Here is a 23045-nt window from a genome sequence, read left to right on the forward strand (position 1 = left end):
CTTAGTGCAACTAAGTTACTAGTTTACTTTTCTGTTACACAAATGAAACCTTTAATTGATTTCATTGCTTCAAATGTTTGTGAAAAATTGTTTAGCTAAATTAGAAAAGCCACAATAATAATTGTGAAAATAAGATAAGGTTTTGAATTGTATCTGTTTATGTAAATTATTCAACAGTAAGCCTCCTAAGCTATTTTTAAAGATGCACTGTATTCACTGACTCTAGAAACTACAGTTTTAACTATTCTCTTTTCCTCCTACTACAGCAGAATTTTATTTATTTATTTTTTAAAGATTTTATTTATTTGACAGAGAGAGAGAGAAAGTAAGAGAGGGAACACAAGCAGTTAGAGTGGGAGAGGGAGAAGCAGGCTTCCTGCTGAGCAGGGGGCCCGATGCGGGGCTAGATGCAGGGCTCGATCCCAGGACCCTGGGATCATGACCTGAGCCGAAGACAGACGCTTAATTGACTGAGCCACTCAGGCACCCCTAAGTAGAATTTTAATAAAATGATTTTAAACAGTTTTTGCCTCCAGAACCCAAACACAATGCAGTGTTTTCTTCCTCACAGTTAACAGAAAACTAGTTTTTCACCTGGGTCTTCTCTGGCTTCAGTTACATGAGCAGGGGTTTTTTTGTTTTTGTTTTTGTTTTTTTTAGCTTAACTAGATAAAGTTTCTATCTTTTGCAATGGAAAGAGTTTTGACAAAACAGTGTTTGCTTGATGTCTAGGAACCCTTATCCACTGTTGGTGGGAGTGCAAACTGGTGCAGCCACTGTGGAAAACAGCATGGAGTTTCCTCAAAAAGTTAAAAATGGAACTACCCTATGATCCAGTAATCACACCACTGAGTATTTACCCAGAAAATACAAAAACATTAATTCAAAGGGATACATGCACCCCTATGTTTATGGCAGTATTATTTACAGTAGCCAAATTATGGAAGCAGCCCAAGTGTCCACCAATAGATGAATGGATAAAGAAGATGTGGTATATATTAACTACTTTTTTGACTTTTGTTATTTTTCAACTTCAGTGGGTTTACTGACCTTGGCTCTGCTTTATGCTTAACAGCGCTATCCCATTCCTCATGGAGAAACAATAGGTATAGTACGTTCATTTCAGCTTCTAAGCTGGCATCTAAAATGAAATTGCTCTGCTTTCTAACTCCAATGCAAGGTACTAATGACGTTATTACCTATAAATCTTGGGTTGTATAAAGGCATTGTATAACAAAGAATTTTTAAATGGAATCATTACTTTTTAAAAATTATTAACATAATTACAAGGTAACAGAACGAGTATACAAAATAGTGTCTCTGATATTTTATTATGATAACATTTAAGTGGTAGCCATAAATTGTCATTATCTCTTAGGAATGCATGAAAAGACACATGACATGCAATTCTCTTGTATCCAGTGTCAATTATATAAGTACCTCATAAATTTTCAGTTTTTATTATGGGTACACTGTTCAAAATTTAATTGCACATGTAAAAAGTTTTAAAGCTGTTATTTTGTCCATAATTTCATATGCTCCTATCATAGTTAGTGCCCGAGTTAGTTGGTCTCCTAAAGCAGCAGTAGTTAGTGACAAGTTGTTACTTTCCATTTTCCACCTATCAAGTGCTTGGCGGACTCTCTCATTTAATGAAACAGTGCTGAAAATTTTAAAGATAATATTATTTTAATCACCAATTAAGAACATTTAAGTTACTTAAATATTATATACCTAAGATTTCAAATCAATTTACCAGGTTGAAGTGAAGATTAAATTATTGGTGAAGATTGTTCGTATAAAATTAGCACAGAGATTGGCAAATAGTGAATGTTAGCTCCATGCCAACCCTTGTTTCCTTGTAGAAAATCAATTCAATCAACATTCAGTTCTAAGAGAGATTTACTCAAGATCTCACAACAATAATTGTGGGTTATTTATCCTAAGGCAGTATATTACTGCTACAGTACTACGTGCTTTATAACTTGATCTCATGACAACTCTCTTAGGTAAGTATATCCATTTTACCAGTGGAGAAACTGAAGTACCTATAGGTTAAGGGACTTATCCAAGGTCACAAAACTAGTTGTAATTTAAAGCCAGACAGTCTGCCATGAGGGCCCTTACTCTTAACTACATTGTCCACATGGTTCTCAAATATCTAATAAACTAACGTCAGTTTTTTACAGCAAATTAGAATTCATGTTAATCTGATGTTTCAAAACCTTATAATATCAAAGTGATATAAATCAGAACATAAGAATAAGCTTATACCACATGTTGTCTTCATACATACCTCTTTGCAGACATATCTGTTTCTGAGATGACCAGGTTTAATTTTTGACACAAAAATTTAAAACTTGTTTCAGTGATGTTATTGGCAACTATGTTGAAGATCTTCTCTAGGATTTTCTCTACATTTGAACATAAAAAAAATTTAAGTCCTTTCTTTTGAAAAACATACTCTATTTTGAGTTATTATTTGATCTGAGTCCCTTATTCTGTGCTCCTATCAAATGTCTATGTCAAGTAAAATTGAAAAGTAAGATGCAGACCTAATATACAAACTGAAATTTGAACCATTTGTTCTATTTCTTCCAAAATCTGAATAATCAACATGTAATGGCCGTTTAAAAGTGTATCATAAGCAACTACAAAATGATTTTCAAAAACTTTCTTAAATTCTTTGAGGATTTGAAATGAATTTAACTCTATCCTTTGATTCAAGCTTTTTAATGGGCTTCTTTATGTACCATCTTAAAAAAACCCAAGTTTACATCTACTATAAATATAGTGTATATGTATATATTTTATTTTCAAATCACTTTAATAGAGTGCTGGCTTAGATATAAGTAGAGAGTTTTTAGTTTTTTTCGTTTTTGTTTTTTTAAAAAGCTTCCAGCTAACTTGGACTAGATCTATTTTTTGTTATTGATTAAGGTACTTTGGGAATTTTTAAGAACTAGCAATCTCCCACCCCCCTGTAGTCATCTCAGCCCCTCAGGCTAGATTGTATGCTAATGATATAAATGAAAGTCCAATATCCTAAACAAAATTTTAAGGAAGGAACCCCATGTTTTTTGCTAATTGGAGAATAAATGTATCTCCCATGATGACTTCCTTCCCCTCTCTCTGTGTACCTGCAGTATGAAGGCCCCTTGGGTATAAAGAAAGGATATAAATGGCTAGGGTTCTCTCATTTTTGCCAACTTTGATCTGTTGCCACTTCTCTAAAGTCTCTTCCTGCTTTTTTTTTTTTTTAATTTTCTTTATTTGCCAGAGAGAGAGAAAGAGAGAGCACAAGCAGGGGGAACAACAGGTAGAGAGAGGAGAAGCAGGCTCCCCGCTGAGCAAGGAGCCCGACGTGGGACTCGATTCCAGACGCTTAACCATAAAGTCTCTTCCTGTTACCTAATAGTAATACTTTATGGATTCTTGGAAACTTCTAAAAACTTTATTTTATACAAGTAGGTATCACAGGAGTGCCTGGGTGGCTCAGTCAGTTAAGCGTCTTCCTTCAGCTCAGGTCATGATCCCAGCGTCCTGGGATCAAGCCCCACGTTGGGCTCCCCACTCAGTGAGAAGCCTGTTTCTCCCTCTCTCTGCTGCTCCCCCTGCTTGTACTCTCTCTCTGTCAAATAAATAAATAAAATCTTAAAAAAAAAGAAGTAGTTACCATAAAATATTCCTTTTTAACAATAATGAGTAGAAACAACTTACATAGCAAGTTAGAAAAAACAGCTACTGTGACTTTTAATTTTATCTCTTAGGTTCCTTCCATCAGTGAGGCCCAAGTCTTAGAGAAATTTTTAACTGGTAGCCATGCATGGATGTATATTGTGACTTAAAGAGAACTGTACATTTTTAGTGACCATCTCACTAGATTATGAAATTATGCTGATATAAGCTCCTGATTACAGACAGGGAACATAATAGAATGATATAGAGGGATGGTTTTGTATATTTCCCCAAATCTGGATCCATACTTATTAAATTGACTTAATACTTTATAAGTACTCATTGAATTGGAGGACCAGACTCTGGATCCAGTCTAAGGATTGACAGTGAGAAGCAAAGTCAGAGTCCCGGGAAAAAGCTTAGTTGTTCAGAACTTAGCCCCAAGGCAAGAATTGGACAGTGAAATTTCCCTGCCAGAGGTTTGGAGAAACCAATCTCCATCTGATCCAGTGGAAGGATATTTAAAGAAAATGGACCTGTTATCTGAAACAATCAGGGACAACCAAAGGAATGCTTAGGGACGAAGAATGAAGACTACCCATGACTGCAGACAGGTGATCATAGTGGGCCAAAAGCTGATTGGCTTCATTGGAAAAGGTCTAAGTACTTTCTTCAAGGCCAGATGAGAGTTTTAGAACAACTACATGTGGTGATACAGATCAGAACCCATGAAGAAGTTTTTGTGTGGAATATCTAAGTCTGGGCACAACCATGATGAAAAACCTGTGGAAGGGTATTGAGGCCAATAGGTGGATAACAGGCTACTCCTCCACTTGGGTTTGCCTGTTTCCAATGGTTTAGTTTGTGTGGACCCAGATTAAATAATCTGAATTATCAAAATAAACTCCTAATCCTCAGAAAAGGGAAGATGATAAATATTTTAATGCCTCTGCCAGATTGAAAACTTCTATAAAGCATACTATCTTTTAATTTATAGATGATACTAGAAAATGACTTATAAGCTAGTAGGTCACCTTCTCATCACCTACCATCTCTTTGATCTACCCTCTGTAGATAGTGTGCAATAGTATACAATTGTTTTCCTTTGCAGATTTCCATTGGAGGTCTCAGCAAAGGGTTATCATCAAAATTTATCTCCTTCAGTGAAAAAAGGTTGTGGATACCATTAGGCAGAACTGTCAGATTATTTCCTAGTAGAAAAGAAGTTATAATTGAATTATACCTTTCTGTATAAAGAAAAATCTGAAGATAAATAACAACTACTTATGGGGCATTTACTGTGTCTCGCTGGCAACATACCAGATACACCAAATATAAATTCTTGTCATCGTTTCCTTGCTAGGAGTGAAAAGAAGGAAGTATAGAAACAGAGCTGTGGTTCTTTTCTCTCAGAGGATGGCAAAATGAGATAGGAAGCTGTTCTCTTATAGTACAGGAAATGACTTTGTGATGGTAATCTTTTAAATAAACTTTTTATTTAAAATAATTTCAGATGTACAGCAAGTTGCAGAAATTGTAGAGAATTCCTGTATATTCCTCATCCAGTTTTAGTTTCACCTGATATTACCATCTCACATTATTGTATTACATTTGTCAAAACTAAGAAACATTGGCACATTACTATTAAATAAACTTAAGACAATTTTGGATTTCATTAGTTTTTTCTATCAGTATCCTTTTTCTGTTCTAGAATCCATTCCAGGATAACACACTGCATACAGTTACGTCTTCTTCGTTTCCTCTGGTCTGAGACAGTTGCTCAGTCTTTTCTTGTTTTTCATGATCTTGACAGTTGAGTAGTACTGATTAGGTATTTTTATAGAATATTCCTTAATTTGAGTTTATCTGATATATTTTCTCATAATTAGACTGGGGTTATGGGTTTCTGGAAAGAATACCACAGAGATGAAGAACTCTCATCACATCACAGCAGGGGTACCTGATACCCATATGGCTTAACTAGCAATGTTAAGCTTGATCCCTTGGCTAAAACAGTGTCTTGCCAGGTTTCTCTGATATAATGTTTTGATTTTTTCTTGTCCATACTCTATATTTTTTGGAACTGAGTTAAAAGGTCTAGTCCACCCTCAAGGAGTGGGGGTTAAACTCTACTTCCCTAAAGTGTAATGTTTTCAAGACACCTTAATCCAATATAAACTGACGGTAAAAAATAAAACTGTGGTGACTAACAAGGTAAGACTTTGTAATCATTTAGAGAGGAACTGACCTATAAGTTTGCCTTTCTATTATTTATACATTTATAGTTATATTATTTATAGTCATAAAGGAACCTGGTTCATTTCAGTGAAGAGTGGCATTCAGAAACCAAGATCAGGATACTAGTTTTTCTCATTGCTTCTGGGAGTGTGTACGTGTATATATATATATAGGTATGTATATATATATATAAGGGGTTTTATAATGTACATTATAAGCTCATAATTATAAATATATATGTGTTAATGCATATGTATACACAACATATAGTATTTAGGGTCTGGCTTCTTTCATTCAGCATAATGCATTTGAGATTTATCGGTGTTTAATGACATATCAATAGTTTGTTCCTTTTTATTAATGAGAAATACTCCATTATATGGATGTACATACATCATCCATTCGCTAATTAAAGGACATTCTTAATGATTCCACTTTTTGGTGATTATGAATAAAACCACTCTATATATTTACACTCAGTTTTTTTATTGAATATACATTTACATTTCACTTGAAAGAAAGTGTAGTTGGAGTGTGATTGGTGGGTTGTATGGTAAATATACATATAACTTTATAAGAAATTATGAAACTGTTTTCCAGAGTGTGTATCATTTTGCATTCCTACCATCAATGTATCAGAGTTGAAGTTATAGCTCTTGGTATTGTCAGATTATAATTTTAGTTATTCTAAGAGAAAGATTTCATTGTAGCAGCTCTTTCTGCCCACAGGTCCTGTCCCCATGCTTTAATAAGGGCTCCTTTTTGCATGCACACATACAAAAAAATCTCATTGTAGATTTAATTTGCGTTTCTCTCATGACTAATGACTTGAGTATATTTCCTTGTGCTTATTTGCCATTCATATACATTCTTTGTAAAGTATCTGTTCAAAATTTATGACAATTTTTATTGAGGCAACTGTTTAATATTGACTTTTGAGAATGATTTTTTATGTATTCAGCAAATATTTTCTTCTGGTCTGTGGCTTTTCATTCTTTTAACAACACCTTTTGAAGGGCAGAGGTTTAATTTTGATGAAGTCCAATTAATTTTTTTGTGGATTGTGATTTTGGTGTTGTATCTAAGAAATCTTTGCCAAGGTTACAAATATTTTCTTCTATGTTTTTATCTAGCAGTTTTATAGTTTTAGCTTTTACATTTAGGTCTGTGATTCATTTTCAGTTGGTTTTTTATATGGTATGTGGTATGGATCAAAGTTTTTTTGTTTTTTTTTTTAATGTTGCAGTTTGTTTTGTTTTTTGGCTTGTGGCCATCTGGTTGCCCTAGCACCATTTGTTGAAAACACTACCTTCTTGGGATGCTTGGGTGGCTCAGTCCATTAAGCGTCTGCCTTCTGCTCAGGTCATGATCCCAGGATTCTGGGATTGAGCCCCGAGTTGGGTGCTGCACTCACAGAAAGCCTGCTTCTCCCTCTGCCTGCTGCTTGTGCATGCTCTCTCTCTCTCTGGCAAATAAATAAAATCTTTAAAAAGAAAAGAAAAGAAAGTACTACCTTCTCCATTGAATTACATTCACATATTTGTCAAAAATCAATTGGCCATATATGCATGGGTCTGTTTCTACACTCTCTATTCCATTGATCTATGTCTGTCATTTTGCCAATTGTACACTGTCTTTACTACCATAGCCTTTCATAAGGCTTAAAAATCAGGTTGTATGTATCCTTCAACTTTGTTCTTTTTTCAAAATAATTTTAACTAGGGGCACCTGGGTGGCTCAGTCGTTAAGCGTCTGCCTTCGGCTCAGGTCATGATCCCAGGGTCCTGGGATCGAGCCACGCATCGGGCTCCCTGCTCAGTGGGAAGCCTGCTTCTCCCTCTCCAACTCCCCCTGCTTGTGTTCCCTCTCTCATTGTCTCATTGTGTCTCTCTCTGTCACAATAATTTTAGCTATTCTATTTCTTTTGCCTTTTATATAAATTTTAGAATTAGCTCATTGCTTTCTGAAATAAAAAACCTTGCTGGGATGTATATTGGAAATGAGTTGAATTTAAAAATAAGTTGGAGAAAAGTGACATATTAACAATATCAATTCTTCCAATTTATGAATACTATATTTCTCTCTATTTAGGTCTTGTTTGAGTCATTTTGTCTATGTTTGTAGTTTTCAGCATACAGACCTTACATATACTTTGTCAGATTTATACCTATTTTATGTTTTTGTGTGTGTGTTATTTTAAATGGTACTTTTAAAAGCATTCAATTTCCAGTCATTCATTACTAGTACACAGTTACTAGAAATACAACTGACTTTTGTATATTAACCTTTTATATGGCAGTCTTGCTAAACTCACTAATTCAAGAAGCTTTTTTGTAGATTCTTTTTGATTTTCTACCTAGACAGTCTGTGTCTATAATCAGAGACTGTTTTTTTCCTTCTTCCTCTCCAATATGTTTACCTATAATTTCTTTCTCTCCTTTTTTTTTTTTTGTTGTTGTTGTTGTTGCACTAGTTAGGACTTACAATATAATGTTGAAGGGGAGTGGCAAGAAAGAGCAGCCTTGTTTAATTCCTGATCACAATGGAAAATAGTTAAGTCCTTTACCACTGAGTATACTATTAGCTGTAGCTTTTTGCAGATGCTGTTTCTCAGATTGAGAAAGTTGCCTTCTATTCCTTGTTTTCTGAGAGGTTTTGCTCGTTTGTTTTGTAAAATCATAGATGATACTGTATTTTGTCATGAGCTTTTGCATATTTACTATGACGTACATATGGCTTTTCTTTACTCTATTAATGTGGTGAATTACCTTGGTTAGTTTTTGAATGTTAACCTAACCTTGCATTTCTGGGATAAATCCCACATAAGATATTGGTCTGTAAGTTTCCTTTCTTATCATACTATCAAGGTAATGCTGACCTCCTAGAACAAGTGGAGAAGTGTTTTATCATCACTTTTATTCCTTCTTTAAATACTTGATAGAATTCACCAATGAAATTATCTGGGCCTGCTTTAACAAATTTGGGCTATCTGATAGCCCCAAGTGATGCCTCTTGTTACTCACCACCTTGTATCGTCCCTTCCCATATTATAACAAGATTGGTCTATGTGATCCATAGAATAGAGTAGAAGTGATGGTATGTCACTTCCAAGATTTGTTTTAGTAGCTTTGGATTTTTTTAATTAAAGATTTTATTTATTTGAGAGAGAGAGAGAGCGTGTGGGTTGGGGGCGGGTGGGAAGAACAGAGGGAGAGAGACAAGCAGACTCTGAGCTGAGCATAGAGCCTGACACCGGGCTCCATCTCATGACCCTCAGCCCAAAACCAAGAGTCAGATGCTTAACTGACTGAGCCACCCAGGCACCCCAGCTTTGTATTTTTTTAAAAAGACTTTTTAGGTTCACAGCAAATTGAGTGTACAGAAATTTCCCGTATACTCACTGCCCCCAGACATGCATAGCTTTATAAAGCAAAATAGTTTTGCTTGGTGTAAAAGAACCCAACTGCTTCTGCTTGCTGCAGTCTGCCTAGTCTGCGGGGTGGGGAGGGGCTCTGATGAGCCTAGCACCTCCTGAGGCCTGGTGGTGGCCACTCAGGATTGGGGCCCAGTGTTGGCTTTGCCAGGTGAGCCACCAAGCTTCCTCCTTGTGGCTTCTAGAGCCAAGTCACAGATGATTGTGCCGCTGGAGGCCTGGGAAGCTTCCCAGCGTAGCCATGAATGGGAGAGTAGACTTCGCAAAAAAGAAGCTTGCCCACCAATGACCCAGGTCAGCCTTGGGGGAGACCCAGGTGGTGAGGGATGGTTTTCCCAGGATACTCTGCACTTCCGCAGGAGCTGTTACTGGAAGTGGAGCCCAGGCAGTGCCAGTAATAGTTGTGGGTGGCCACAAGCGAGCCGCTGGAGGGGATGGCTGCCATGCTGTCATTTGTGGGCTGGTGGAAACCTCGGCAGAGACCCCTCAAGGGCCTCAGGGCACTATCACAGGTAGCAGGGACAGGGACACTTATCACCAGATTAGGTTTTTAAAGACAGTGCTGATTCTGTCTTGGGCATATTTCTTGGACGTATTCTCTCTCCTACTCTCTGGTATCACTGGCTGTGGGGGAAACGAGTTGCCATGTTGTGAAAAGGCTCATATGGAACTAAAGCCTTCTGCCAGTAGCCACATAAAGAAGCTTTGAAGCCAATCTTCCAGCCTCAGTCAAGCCTGACTAAAGTCTCAGCTTGACAGGTTGGCTACAGTCCCATATAAGACACTGAGATAGGACAAGGCAGCTGAATTGCTACTGGGTCACTGACCATCAGAAACTGTGTGAAATAGATGTTTATTTAAGGAGATAAACTCTGTAGAAATTTGTGGTACAACAATAGATAACTAATATAACAACTAATGGCTAAAAGAAAGAAAGAAAGATATAGGAGCTGCCAACTGCAGGGAAGGAGTTTATATTTTTAGTCAAAACAACTTAAGTACCTGATGAAGCAACAACAACAAAAATCATCATTCTTTGGAGAGAAACAGAATGGAGTATAGGGTCCAGGAGCCATAAATAGAGAAAAAAGAAAATGTGGCTCACCCCTAAGAGAAAAAATGACATTTAAGAATTTTAAAGCAGCTAATATAACTATGCCAAAGAATCTAAAGAAAGATATGCATCATAATCAATGAATAAAATAGGAAATCTTAGGGGAGATATATAAACTATAAAAGAGAAATAAATGGAAATTCTAGAACTGAAAAATACATTATCCATAATAAAAAATTAACTGGATGGATTTAACAGGAGAATAGAGATGGTAGGCAAGGCAGTGAAATTGAAGACATGATCGCTAAAGCTTTGTGTACACACACATGCGCACACACAAATTAGGGTTTTATTTTATTTTTTAAAAAAATTTTATTTATTTATTTATTTATTTATTAAAGATTTTATTTATTTACTTGACAGAGAGAGAGACAGCGAGAGAGGAAACACAAGCAGGGGGAGTGGGAGAGGGAGAAACAGGCTTCCCGCTGAGCAGGGAGCATGATGTGGGCCTCAATCCCAGGACCCTGGGACAATGACCTGAGCCAAAGGCAGACACTTAACGACTGAGCCACCCAGGCGCCGCCCCCAAATTAGGGTTTTATAGGACAATATGAAAAGGTAATTGGAGTCTCACAAGGAGAAGAAAGAGAAAATGAGGTAGAAAAAAATATTTGGAAAATATAATGGTTGAAAAATTCCCAAATTTGATAAATTACATGACTATACAGACAAGATGGGGCACCTGGGTGGCTCAGTCAGTTAAGCGGCTGCCTTCAGCTGAGGTCATGATCCCAGGGTCCTCAGATCGGCCCGACATCGGGCTCCATACTCGGCAGGAAGCCTGCTTCTCCCTCTCCCACTCCCCCTACTCTCTCTCTCTCTCCCTCTCTCTCTCTCTCTCTCTCGCTGTCTCTCTCTCTCTGTCAAATAAATAAATAAAGCCTGCTTCTCCCTCTGCCTGCTCTGCCTGCTGCTCCCCCTGCTTGTGCTCTCTCTGACAAATAAATAAATAAAATCTTTAAAAAAAAAAAAAAAGCAAAGAGAAAAAAGAGAAAAAGAGAGGCAAAACAAGAAACAAACTGATGGTTACCAGAAGGGAGGTGGATGGGGAATGGGTTAAATAGGTGATAGGGGGCGCCTGGGTGGCTCAGTTGGTTAAGCGACAGCCTTTGGCTCAGGTCATGATCCTGGAGTCCCAGGATCGAGTCCCGCATCGGGCTCCCTGCTCGGCAGGGAGTCTGCTTCTCCCTCTGACCCTCCTCCCTCTCATGCTCTATTTCATTCTCTCTGTCTCAAATAAATAAATAAAATAAAATCTTTAAAAAAATCAAAATAAAATAAATAAATAAATAAATAGGTGATGGGGACGAAGGAGTGCACTTGTGGTGAGCACTGGGTGATGTATAAAAGTATTGAATCACTATGTTGTACACGTGAAACTAATATTACACTGTATGTTAACTAACTGGAATTTAAAGAAAAACTTAAAAAAAAAAAAACACTACAAGACTAGCATAGGTTTGACATACAGACCAATGGAATAGAATTGAGAGTCCAGAAATAAATCCATATATTATGGCCAATTAATTTTTGACAAGGGTGCTCAGACCATGCAAAGGGGAAGAATAATGTTTTCAAAAAATGATGCTAGAATAACTAGAGATCTGCATGCAAAAGAATGAATGTGGATCCCTACCTCACAGCATATACAAAGATTAACTCAAAATGAATCAACAACTTAAACACGAGATAAAATTTTTAAAACTCCTAAAACATGGGGGGGAAGTCCTTGGATTTTGATAATGGATTAGTAGTTATGACACCAAAAACACAAGCAACAAAAGAAAAAATAGCTAATTGGACTTACCAAAATTTAAAACTTTTATGTATCAAAGGACATTATCAAGAAGAAAAAACAACCTATAGAATGGGAGTAAATAACTGTAAAACATATATCTAATAAGGGTCTAATATTCAGAATATATAAAGAACTCTTTCAACTCAATAACAAAACAACACAATTAAAGCCCAATTTAAAAATGGGCAAAGGACAGGCACCTGGGTGGCTCAGCTGTTAAGTGTCTGACTCTTGGTTTCAGCTCAGGTCATGATCTCACGGTCCTGAGATTGGGCCTTGTGTCAGGCTCAGAGCTCAGTGCAGAGTCTGCTTGTCTGTCTCCCTGTGCCCCCCACCCCATAAATAAATAAAATCTTAAAAAAAAAATAAAAATGGGCAAAGGAATTCAATAGCCAATTCTCAAAAAAAGATACACAAATGGTCAACAAACATCTAGAAAAGATGCTCAAATCATTAGTCATTATGGAAATTCAAATCAAACCCACAATGAGATACCACTTCACATTCACTAGCATAACTGTAATCCAAAAAAATGTAAAACAAAATATTGACAAGGATATGTAGAAATTAGAATCATTGTACATTCATTGTGGGAATGTGAAATGGTTCTACCTCTGTGGAAAACAATTTGACAGTTCCTCGAAAAATTAAACATAAAATTACCATATAACACAGGAATTCTATCTCTAGGATATACCCCAAAGAATTGAAAATGTACTGAAATAAACACATGTCTGCACATGTTCATAGCAGCACTATTCACAATAGCCAAAAGGTGAAAGTAGCCCAAATGTCCATGAGAGGATGAATGGATCATCAAAGTGTAGAAGATTCATACAGTGTAATATTATTTAGCCATAAAAGGAATGAACTCCTGATACAAGGTACAACATGGATGAAGCTTGAAAACATTACACTAAGTGAAAAAAGCCAGTCCAAAAAAGTCATATATTGTACAATTCCATTTGTATGACCTATCCATGGTATTAGGTATGTCCATAGAGATGCAATGCACATTGCTGGTTACCAGAGGGAAAGGGGAAGGGGAGAAGAGAGAGCAACTGCTTAATGAGTAAGGGTTTCCTTTGGAGTTGATGAATGTTTGGAACTAGATAGAGTTAGTATTACATTGTGCTACCTTGTTAATGTGCTTTAAAACTGTTAATTTTAGATTGTGTGCATTTAACTTTAATTATAACCAAAATAAACCATACTTAGGCATGGCATAGTCAAACTGCTGAAAACCAAAGATGAGAAAATCTGGAAAGCAACAAAAATTTCCTTCTTTTTTATGGCTGAATAATACTCCATCGTGTGTGTGTATGTGTGTATATATACACCATATTTTTTTCATCCATCAATCCATTGATGGACACTTAGGTAAATAATGCTGCAATGAACATTGGGGTGCATACGTCTTTTTGAGTTACTGTTTTCTTTTCCTTTGGATAAATACCCAGAAATAGAATTGCTGGATTATATGGTAATTCTACTTTTAATTTTAATTTTTTGAGACAATGTGTACTTTTTTCAGTATGTATTTATACTTTAAAAAGTGTTTTAAAAAACTGGCAACAACAAAGGGCAGAGAGAGAGAGAGAAAGAGAGAGAGGCTATAGGTAGGAGTCCTTTCAGCGGCTGTTAACGTTAGTACATGTGAGCAGTGGTGCTATTCAAAATATTTGACAACTTGTTTGGCACAAGCACTGACTCATCGGAATAGATGCCATCTGTAAACAAAGGATACAACAATGATACTGTAAGTAGCTGTTACAGGTAGAAGATGAAAGCCTGCCTGATAGCATTATCAGTGCCTGTAGAGATAACTATGAGGCAAGAGAACTGTCTGTCCTTTTTCCAGCGACAACCACAAGCAGTCTGCATGTCAATCTACATTCCTTTCTTTTTCTTTTTTTTTGGCTCCTTGGAGAGAGGCTCTCACATCTATTTAAAACCTACATCGCTTTCTGTGCTTAGTGATTAACTGTTTAATCCTCACAGTTCAAAGAATATAAATTATTATTTTCATTTACAGATTAGGAAAGAGAAGATTAACATTAAAAAAAAACCAAACTTCCCATTGAATGATGGAGCTAGAATTCTAAGATCTGTCCTACTCCAAAGCCCATGCTATGAGGAAAGAAAGGAATCAATCTCTAAATCCCTTTCATTGGTATATTCCCTCACATTTGTGAAAATATTTCCATAAATTTTATTTAATTATATTCCCACAAGTCTGTGAACAAGCAGAAGTTATAGCTTTCCTATCTTGCTGATGAAAACACGGAGGTTCAGTGTTTTCAGTCTTCCTAAATTCACTAGTAACAGAGAGAATTAATTCACAAGAGTATATGAACATTTTTTTGCTTGAATGATGTTTTCACATATGCTACCTGCTTTCAAAGTCTCATTCCGTTCGCACACCAAATCTACAGCATGGGTATTCTGGTTAGCTTCACTTTATAAATGGAGGAAGCAGACTAAATGAGAAGATTGAACTCAGCCCTTCTAACTTCGAGTCTGGCAGTAAAAGCTGGTGACTTGTAGCATACTAATTGTTTAGTGATTGTCTCTTAGCTCCAAACCTACTTCTGTGGGTTTCTTGACTGTTTTTCCTTTTAGTGTCATCCCAGCAACACTCTTACCCCACCAGCAGCATGAACCGCAGCCTATAGTTTTCCCAACCCTCCCAGAACTATGGCCAGCCCTCTCTCGTGCTCTCACCCCTCCATACTGCCTCTGTCTGTCTGTCTGTCTGTCACTCTCTCTCTCTCTGTCTCCTCTCACTCACATGTTCAGGTTCCCCACGTGGGTTATAACCTCTTTCAGGAAAGCAACTGGACCTTATGCTTTGCTCTCATTTTCTGTACCTAGGAAAGTCATTTCCTTCCACTGCGCACTTAATACATTATGTTGGCTGCTGTTCTGTCTTGTCAGCAAAATTTGCAACCTAGACCATGAATACTCTAGTTGTTGATTATGCTTATTGATTATGCTTGACACTTACCACTCAAGTTTAGTTGCTGGAGATCATTTAAACATAGAAAAGATGGTGGCAGGTAACTTATTTGATTGTTGCATGCATTTAAACTAGCCAAGCTTCTCAATTCCCCTATATTTCTTGGAATCTCTCTGATTGCATTATTTGAGATATCAAGTCTTTTAAGTTGAGTCATGTTAGACAGCTCTTCTGGAAGTCTTGTTAACTGTAACAAAGATTAAACAATTACATTTTTAATAAATGTTTCTATGACTAAAACTTTGTCTAAAATTAAATGGAGGGATGGTTTTTTGGTCTTAAAAAGGGATATTTTCACTATGTCACAAATTCTTTGTGACTTCCTTCTTTGCTAAAATCCATAACATATTGTGTGGCATCCAAGTACCTCCCCAGTCTGACCAATGCTACCAATTTAACCATATGGCTTATTAACCCACTTTCCTTACTCTCCCAGCACTTAGTGTTCCTTACCACCTATCCCTTTCTTCCCTCCCTGAATCTGACCTGCTCTGGTTTCTTCTCCTCCCTGAAGTCTTTCCCAACTATTCTGTCCCATATTTGATGTTTTATTCTCATCAACAGTGCTTTTTATTACTCCCTTGTGTGTATTTTCCTTGGATTTTTAAATGATGTGATATATGTTTTATACTTTTTTGTGTACATGTTCCCAGTCAAGATGCATTTTGAGTAAGTGCTCAGTAAACCCCTTTAGAATGGACTCACACAGCTTGGCATTGTAGCCTCAAAAAAAACTCCTAGTACAAAAAGTGTTGCAAAATAACAGGAATTAAGATACCCTGCTATGGTGAAGAACAAATGCACATATTCAGAGAAAATATGGCCATCACAAATGGCTTTTGAAATAAAGGAAGCTCTATGAGTGAACCAAAGAATTTTGAATAAATGGGCCCCTCTGAAATAACCAAACAACAATGTAAATACTGAATATTGTGCTCAGTGTTCTTCCATATATAAAAGAAGCATAAGAAACAGTCCCTATGGGGCGCCTGGGTGGCTCAGTCGGTTAAACATCCAGCTCTTGGGGCGCCTGGGTGGCTCAGTTGGTTAAGCGACTGCCTTCGGCTCAGGTCATGATCCTGGAGTCCCGGGATCGAGTCCCGCATCGGGCTCCCTGCTCGTCAGGGAGTCTGCTTCTCCCTCTGACCCTCCCCCATCTCATGCTCTCTCTCTCTCTCTATCTCATTCTCTCTCTCAAATAAATAAATAAAATCTTTAAAAAAAAAAAAATCCAGCTCTTGATTTCAGCTCAGGTCATGAATTCAGGGTGAGTTCGAGTCCCTCATCAGGCTGCACGCACAGTGTGGAGTCCACTTAAGGATTCTCTCTCTCCCTGTCCCTCTGCCCTTCCCTCCTCTCATGTTCTCTCTCTCTCTCATTCTCTAAAATAAATAAATAAATCTTAAAAGGAAAGGAAAAGAAAAGGAAAGGAAATAAAACAACCCCTAACTTCAAGGAGATTAAAATTTAGTTCAGGGGACAAAATACACACATAGGAAGCCATCAGGAAACAGTATTAAACAATAGGTAGTCCAGTGCCAAATAGAGAGTTAGAATGGCTATATGGAAGTTTAGAGAATGTATATCAGTACACGTCAGAGCACTAAAGGAAAGCTTCATGTAGCAGATGGGACTCGAATGGCCTCTCTTAAGAATGAATAGGATTGAATGGAAGTTACAGGACACTTAAGGCAAGACAAATATCATGCATAAAAATGGGCCAGTGAGGAGCTGAACAGTAAAAAGAGGTCCTAGGAAGCAGAGGGAGATATGTTTGGAGAAAGAATGTGGAACCGGGCCTTGGCAGCCCTTGACAGTTGGCTCTAGGACATAAGAGTCAGGTCAAGACAGGTGAGTAGGTTCATAATTTAGAACATAATAAAACAAATATTCTTTTAACTATTTGCTCAACATTTATTAGAGGATGTACCTAAGAACCATGTGATAATAGAGCTACTACAGAAGGAAAACTCATGTTGGGTACTCTTCACTTAGCAAAATAAAAACTCTGTGATTAACCTGAGCTCATTTTCTTCAAATGACTGTTTAGTGACTATCTGCTGTTATAAATTAACCCTTTGGGCATCTTATCTCTACCCCAAGTGGGTTATCAAAGTGCTTTTTCTTTTTTAAGGGTATCCAGCTTTATTTTACATGGTTGCCTACTCTTTTTCTCTTTAAAAAAATTTTTTTTCTGTTTCCTGTGATCTTTGTTTTCTTTATTATGTTCAGTTAGCCAACATACAGTACATCATTAGTTTTTGATGTTCTTTTTCTTTTTTTTTAAGTAAGCCCTATGCCCAACATGGGACTTGAACTCAGGACCCGAGATCAGGATTCACAACATGCTCTACCACTGAGCCAGCCAGGTGCTCCCATCTGGTGACCTTTGAAGTGAGGTTGTAGTGATATGGACTGGTGCCTTTGACAACCACTTGCCATGAGTAGGCAATAGATAAGCAATCTGGGTTCCTGAGAACAGTTCTCCATAGTGAAATCTGATAACTTTGACAAGTCCTGATGAGAGAAAGGAGACTGAATCAAAGAGAATAGTCAAGAGGCTCCTAGGCATGAGGTAAGTGATGACCATGGACCAGGTTGGAGATAGTGACACTGGAAAATGAAGGAGTTGATCCAAGAGCTTTTTCAGAGGAAAACGTTTCAGTATAACTAGTGATGGAAAGGGAAGAAAGATGATTTCGTGACTTCTAGATTTGTAGATCTGAAGAAAGTGGCATCACAAACAGAAATGGAGAAGTTGTGAAGGGAGTTACGTTGGAAAAAAAGATGAGTTTGATTTTGAAATCATGTTGAGTTTGAGACAGTAGAAGAACAGAGAATTTCCAGGGAAACTGGGAACTGTGGGACTAAAACAGGGATGAGAGATCAGCTCTAGTTATACAAAGTTGAGGGTCATGTGCATGGTATAGTAAGAAGTTAATAGAAAAGAAGAATTAAGGATACAACCTTGTAGACTTGCACAGTAAGATATAGGAGGAGAAAGTGAGAGGATTATAAATCAGCCAAGAAATTAGTTGGTGATTTATAATGCAGAACCAAAAAGTATCCTTTAGTGCAATAACAACTTGAAAAACACATATATCATTTTCAATTCCAGCTACTTAAGCAGGTATTCCTTGGAGTAGCCTTTCTGGAAATGTATTATATAGCAAGTGTTGGGTTTAAAAGGGTAAGTAAGTTTGGGAAATGTTGGTTAAATAGAGACAAATCAATTTCTTTAGTGCAGAACGCTTCAGAGCTTTTAATACACTAACATTCATTGTGATTCTCTAAGAGAAGAAACCAGTGCTTCTCAAAGCTATTTGATCACAGGAACCACCCCTCCCCCCCTTTTTAAGGAGCAATTCATGGGACTAGGTGTTTTTAAGGACAGACTTTGGGAAATCTTGTTCTATATAATAGTCCAGCCTCTATCAAATGATTTTGATTTGACTATAATGACCAAATTAAACATAGCCAGATAATAGCTCTAGGGCCCTTTTCATTTAAGATCTTAATATAAATTAGCAATGTTTGATTTTTTTAAACTATTTCCATAAAATTCATTCTTACAGTTCAAGTAAAATGAAAAGCTAAACTATTAACATTCATGTTGATCTAGCAATTCTTTAGGGAAAATTCTCTAAGAAAATAGTAAAATGTGAAAAAGGCTGTATTTATGAAGAAGTTCATCACAGCATTTTATATGATGATGAAAAATTACAGCATCCCTAAATGCTTAACAACAGATGATTAGTTACATATATCATGTATTAGCTATAACAATTATTGGGAAGATTGTGTTATATTATGGGGAAATGCTTTTGTTAAGTGAAAATAGGAGAAACTAAAATTAAAATTGACTGTAGAATCTTTTTATACTTGCTTATAAAACCATATACATAAAAAGAGTAAAAGTAAGTTGTATCAACATATGACCAGTGACCAATAGTTATATTACAATGGTATGCTTCTGGAATGATTTTTTTTTTACTTCATTTCTCAATTTCTTAAATTTTCAATAATGTGTTTATATTATAATCCATAACTTTAAAACTACTTTTACAATTAAACTGAAATAAAAAGGTATCTATAAAATTGTCAACTTTAGTTACTTGGAATTTCATTTTAATGAAATATTTTCCCTTGAAGCTTTCATGTTGAGAAATATACTTTAAAGCCATGTTTGGGGTTAAAAATTTAAAAACCTATTCTTTAAAAAATAAAATATTCCAGCTAAATTTAAAACACACACATGCTACAGTTTAGATTCTAATCCCCTCCAGTGCCAACTTCCCTCCAAAGCCCAAAATATCAATCTCTTACCTTTCTTCCATTTATCTGACTTATATTCAGCTCTTCCAATGATTGAAGTTGGCACAGTTCAGTAGGAAAATATACAAATTGATTGCTTGAGATGTTTAATTTCTGGATTCTTTTTAGATTACAGATATCTGAAGGGATATTCTGTATTTGGTTTAGTGAAAGATCAAGTACTTGCAGATTTTCTAAAGTACACACTTCTATAGGGAAAGCTTCAAATTTATTACAGCATAAAATAAGAACATGGAGTGATACCATATTGGAGATAGATGGTGGAATTTTCCTTATTTGGTTTTCACTAAGATCCAGGTATTCAAGATTAATAAGAGAACATAAGTGTTCAGAAAATATGAGGAGTTTATTTTTATTTAACTCTAAATTAATTAGTTGTTTACTAAAAGATATATCCACAGGTATTTCCGAAATATAATTTCCATTAAAATTCAAATAATAAAGAGAATTTAAAGCACACAAACCTACTGGAAAAGAAATTATTTTATTATAACTCAATTCAACTTTAGTTATTTTTTTGCAATTTTTCACTTCAATGGGAACATCTGTGATTATATTTCCTGAACATTCTAGAATGAACATATTATTAAGATGGGAGATCTCATCAGGTATTCTCACTATATTATTTCTGTTTACATAGAGTTTTCTTAAATTTTTGAGCTTATAGATGTTCTTAGGAAGTCCTGTTAATTTATTATAACTAAGACTAAGACATTCCAACATTACACAATGGGAAATTTTCTCTGGAATTTCTTTCAATAGATTTTTATCAAGTATTAGAATTTTGAGTTCCTTAAAATTCTCAATTTTGTGTGAAATAACTTCCAGTTTATTGTCAGTTAGTTGGAGTTCTTTCATTTTGAATAATTGAAAAATTTCCACAGCCAAAAAGGTAAGTTTATTATGATCCAGCAGAAGTTTTTCTAAATTTTTAAGCTCCCTAATTTCTTTTGGCAAACTGCTTATCAGGTTTCCAGTAAGGATTAGTGAAATTAACTTTGGAAGGAAGCACAGAACTTTAGGAAATATTGTTAACTGATTATATTCCAGATTGAGAACCTTCAAGTTTTTAAAACTAGACAGAATATCTGGTATATGTCTTAACTTATTTTTAGCCAAACTTAAAATTTCTAAGTTTCCAAGACTTTCTAAGCCAGAAGGAAAATTCTCAATGTAATTGTTATTAAAAAAGAGTTGCCTGATATTCCCGAGCTGTGATATTTCTTTAGGTATATGTGATATTTGATTGTGACTGACATTTAATATCCTTAAATTATGAAATAACTGAATTTCAGGTGGAAGTGATGATAACCCATTTTCTTGCAAGGATAGAATTTCAAGTCCCAGCAGGTCACCTGAGTCTGCCCCTTTAAAACTTTTGATTTGGTTCTTGTCCAAATATAGATATTTTACATATTTGATTTTTAAAATGTCCTTGGGGAATTCTTGTAAACCCTTGGCCTTGAGGTTAACTGTAAAGTTATCTGATCCTAAGCCAAGTCCTTTCTGATTTTCTTCAGAGGGTTGTGGACTAGTTGTTTCTAATGTTTCATGAGATAAGAAGCCAGTGAAAGCCGGATACTCAGCAACCATCTCAGTTATTGATAATGGTGGACTTTGTGGAATATCACTTTTTAACCACAAGCTGTCATATATAGTGATTGTTTCAGAAAATTGAAGAGTTTTCCTTTGTTCTTCATCTCTCTTAGACTTATTTCCAGGGGACAGTGTTGATGTATCATCATGTATACCTAATTCATCATTTCTAGGATGTGTTTCACAAGCTTCCTCTAATGAATTTGATGTTTCTTTAATAAATTCAGGTTCCACTGACCATGATGTAGATTCTGTCCTAAATTGACTAGTGATATCTTTTAGCTCTTCTGAAGTACCATCATTTTCAGACATCTTATTTGCTCGTATGTTTTACATCAATACATGATTGTGACTCAGTTTTAATTTTCATGTTTAATTTCCTCCTTTGAACCTACAAGACAAATATTGATATTAAAAGAAGACATAAGATAAAGATGTTGAAATTACAAAAGAATTTTATAATAATTTTTATTCTGTAGTGAATAATTTAAGATATTAAAACAATATATTTATAATTTATTTTTATTTTATAAAACAATATACTTATAATTTATTATTTATTTATAATAAGCTAATTTTATATATGATTACTAGTTAAAGATAGTTTATTGATTGCATGCATTTATCACATGATACTCTTGAAATCACATTAAAATTATAGAAAATGAGAAAGGAGGCATAAAGGAATGGAAGAACTCAGCAAACTTTTGGAAAACAGAAAACCAGTGGCTCCCTGACATGCAGAGGGTGCTGTTTGCATTGTGTATATTGTAGGTTTACATATGGTACTGGAGTGTCTTGTCCCAAGACACTGATAATTTTCTAATAGGTAGAAGTAAAATATCTTATGAAAGAGATGCTTTCTGTAAGACTAACTAGAAGCGGGGCGCCTGGGTGGCTCAGTCGGTAAGTGTCTGCCTTTGGCTCAGGTCATGATCCCAGAATCCTGGGATCAAGCCCCGCATCGGGCTCCCTGCTTCTCCCTCTCCCACTCCCCCTACTTATGTTCCTGCTTTCACTATCTCTTGCTCTCTGTCAAATAAATAAATAAAATCTTTAAGAAAAAAAAGTTAAAAAAAAAAAAAGACTAACTAGAAGTAAAACAACTTTTTCAAGAACTAAAGCCTGACTGTAAGTCTTTTGTGTGACTCCTGAAGTATCTGTGCAGCTGTGCAGCACCCATCCTCAAAGCTCTGGATCCCAGCTTTGTCAGTGTATCTTCCAGGTCTGTAGTTTTTAATAACCCAACCTCTTTCCTTCATCTCTTCATCTTAGGGGTGGTATTTACTGTCTCTGTGTTACTGAAGTTCCCCCTTTGCCTTTTTGGTTCTCCAATACTTGTCTACACAACTCACTATATTAAATCCTTTCTATTAAACTGGTATGGTTTCAGTATTTCACAGACTCTCAAAGAGAATAGAAAAAGAGGGAACATTTTCCAGCTTGTTTTACGACATTAGCACTAACCTTGACAACACATAATAAGGACAATATGAAAAATTACAGGCCAACTTTACTCAAGGCAAAAATTCTAAACATTACAAAACTAAATATTATAAATATTATAAAAACCAGCAATATATTAAGAGAATATTTTGTGACTAAGTTGCATTTGTCCCAGAAATTGAAGGTTGGATTTTAACATTAAAAAGTTATGTGATTTGCCACATTAAGATTAAGGAGAAAAACCATATGATCATTTCAATAGATGCAGAAGCACTTGATAAATTGTAACATTTTTCATGATTTTAGAGAGAACTTTTAGCAAACTAGGAATAGATGGGAATTTCTTTAAACTGCTAAATGGCGTCCATAAAAAAAATCCATAAAT

At 35.9% G+C, this 23045-nt stretch overlaps 1 protein-coding gene across 1 annotated transcript; it reads right to left on the reverse strand.

The window, feature by feature from the left end:
• Window positions 1-1279: 1279 nt before the first annotated feature.
• Window positions 1280-21602, reverse strand: LRRD1 (leucine rich repeats and death domain containing 1). The gene is made up of 5 exons (XM_035020540.1): window positions 19610-21602; window positions 15272-15470; window positions 4728-4889; window positions 2297-2414; window positions 1280-1663 (listed from the first exon to the last, which is right to left on the reverse strand). The coding sequence occupies exons 1-5, from the start codon at window positions 21524-21526 to the stop codon at window positions 1477-1479; spliced, it is 2583 nt and encodes an 860-aa protein (XP_034876431.1). The 5' UTR covers window positions 21527-21602; the 3' UTR covers window positions 1280-1476.
• Between the last annotated feature and the right edge of the window lie 1443 nt (window positions 21603-23045).

Source organism: Mirounga leonina, unplaced genomic scaffold (genome assembly GCF_011800145.1).
Source record: "Mirounga leonina isolate KUSES-001 unplaced genomic scaffold, KU_Mleo_1.0 Mir_174, whole genome shotgun sequence".
In the NCBI taxonomy this organism is placed as follows: domain Eukaryota; kingdom Metazoa; phylum Chordata; class Mammalia; order Carnivora; family Phocidae; genus Mirounga; species Mirounga leonina.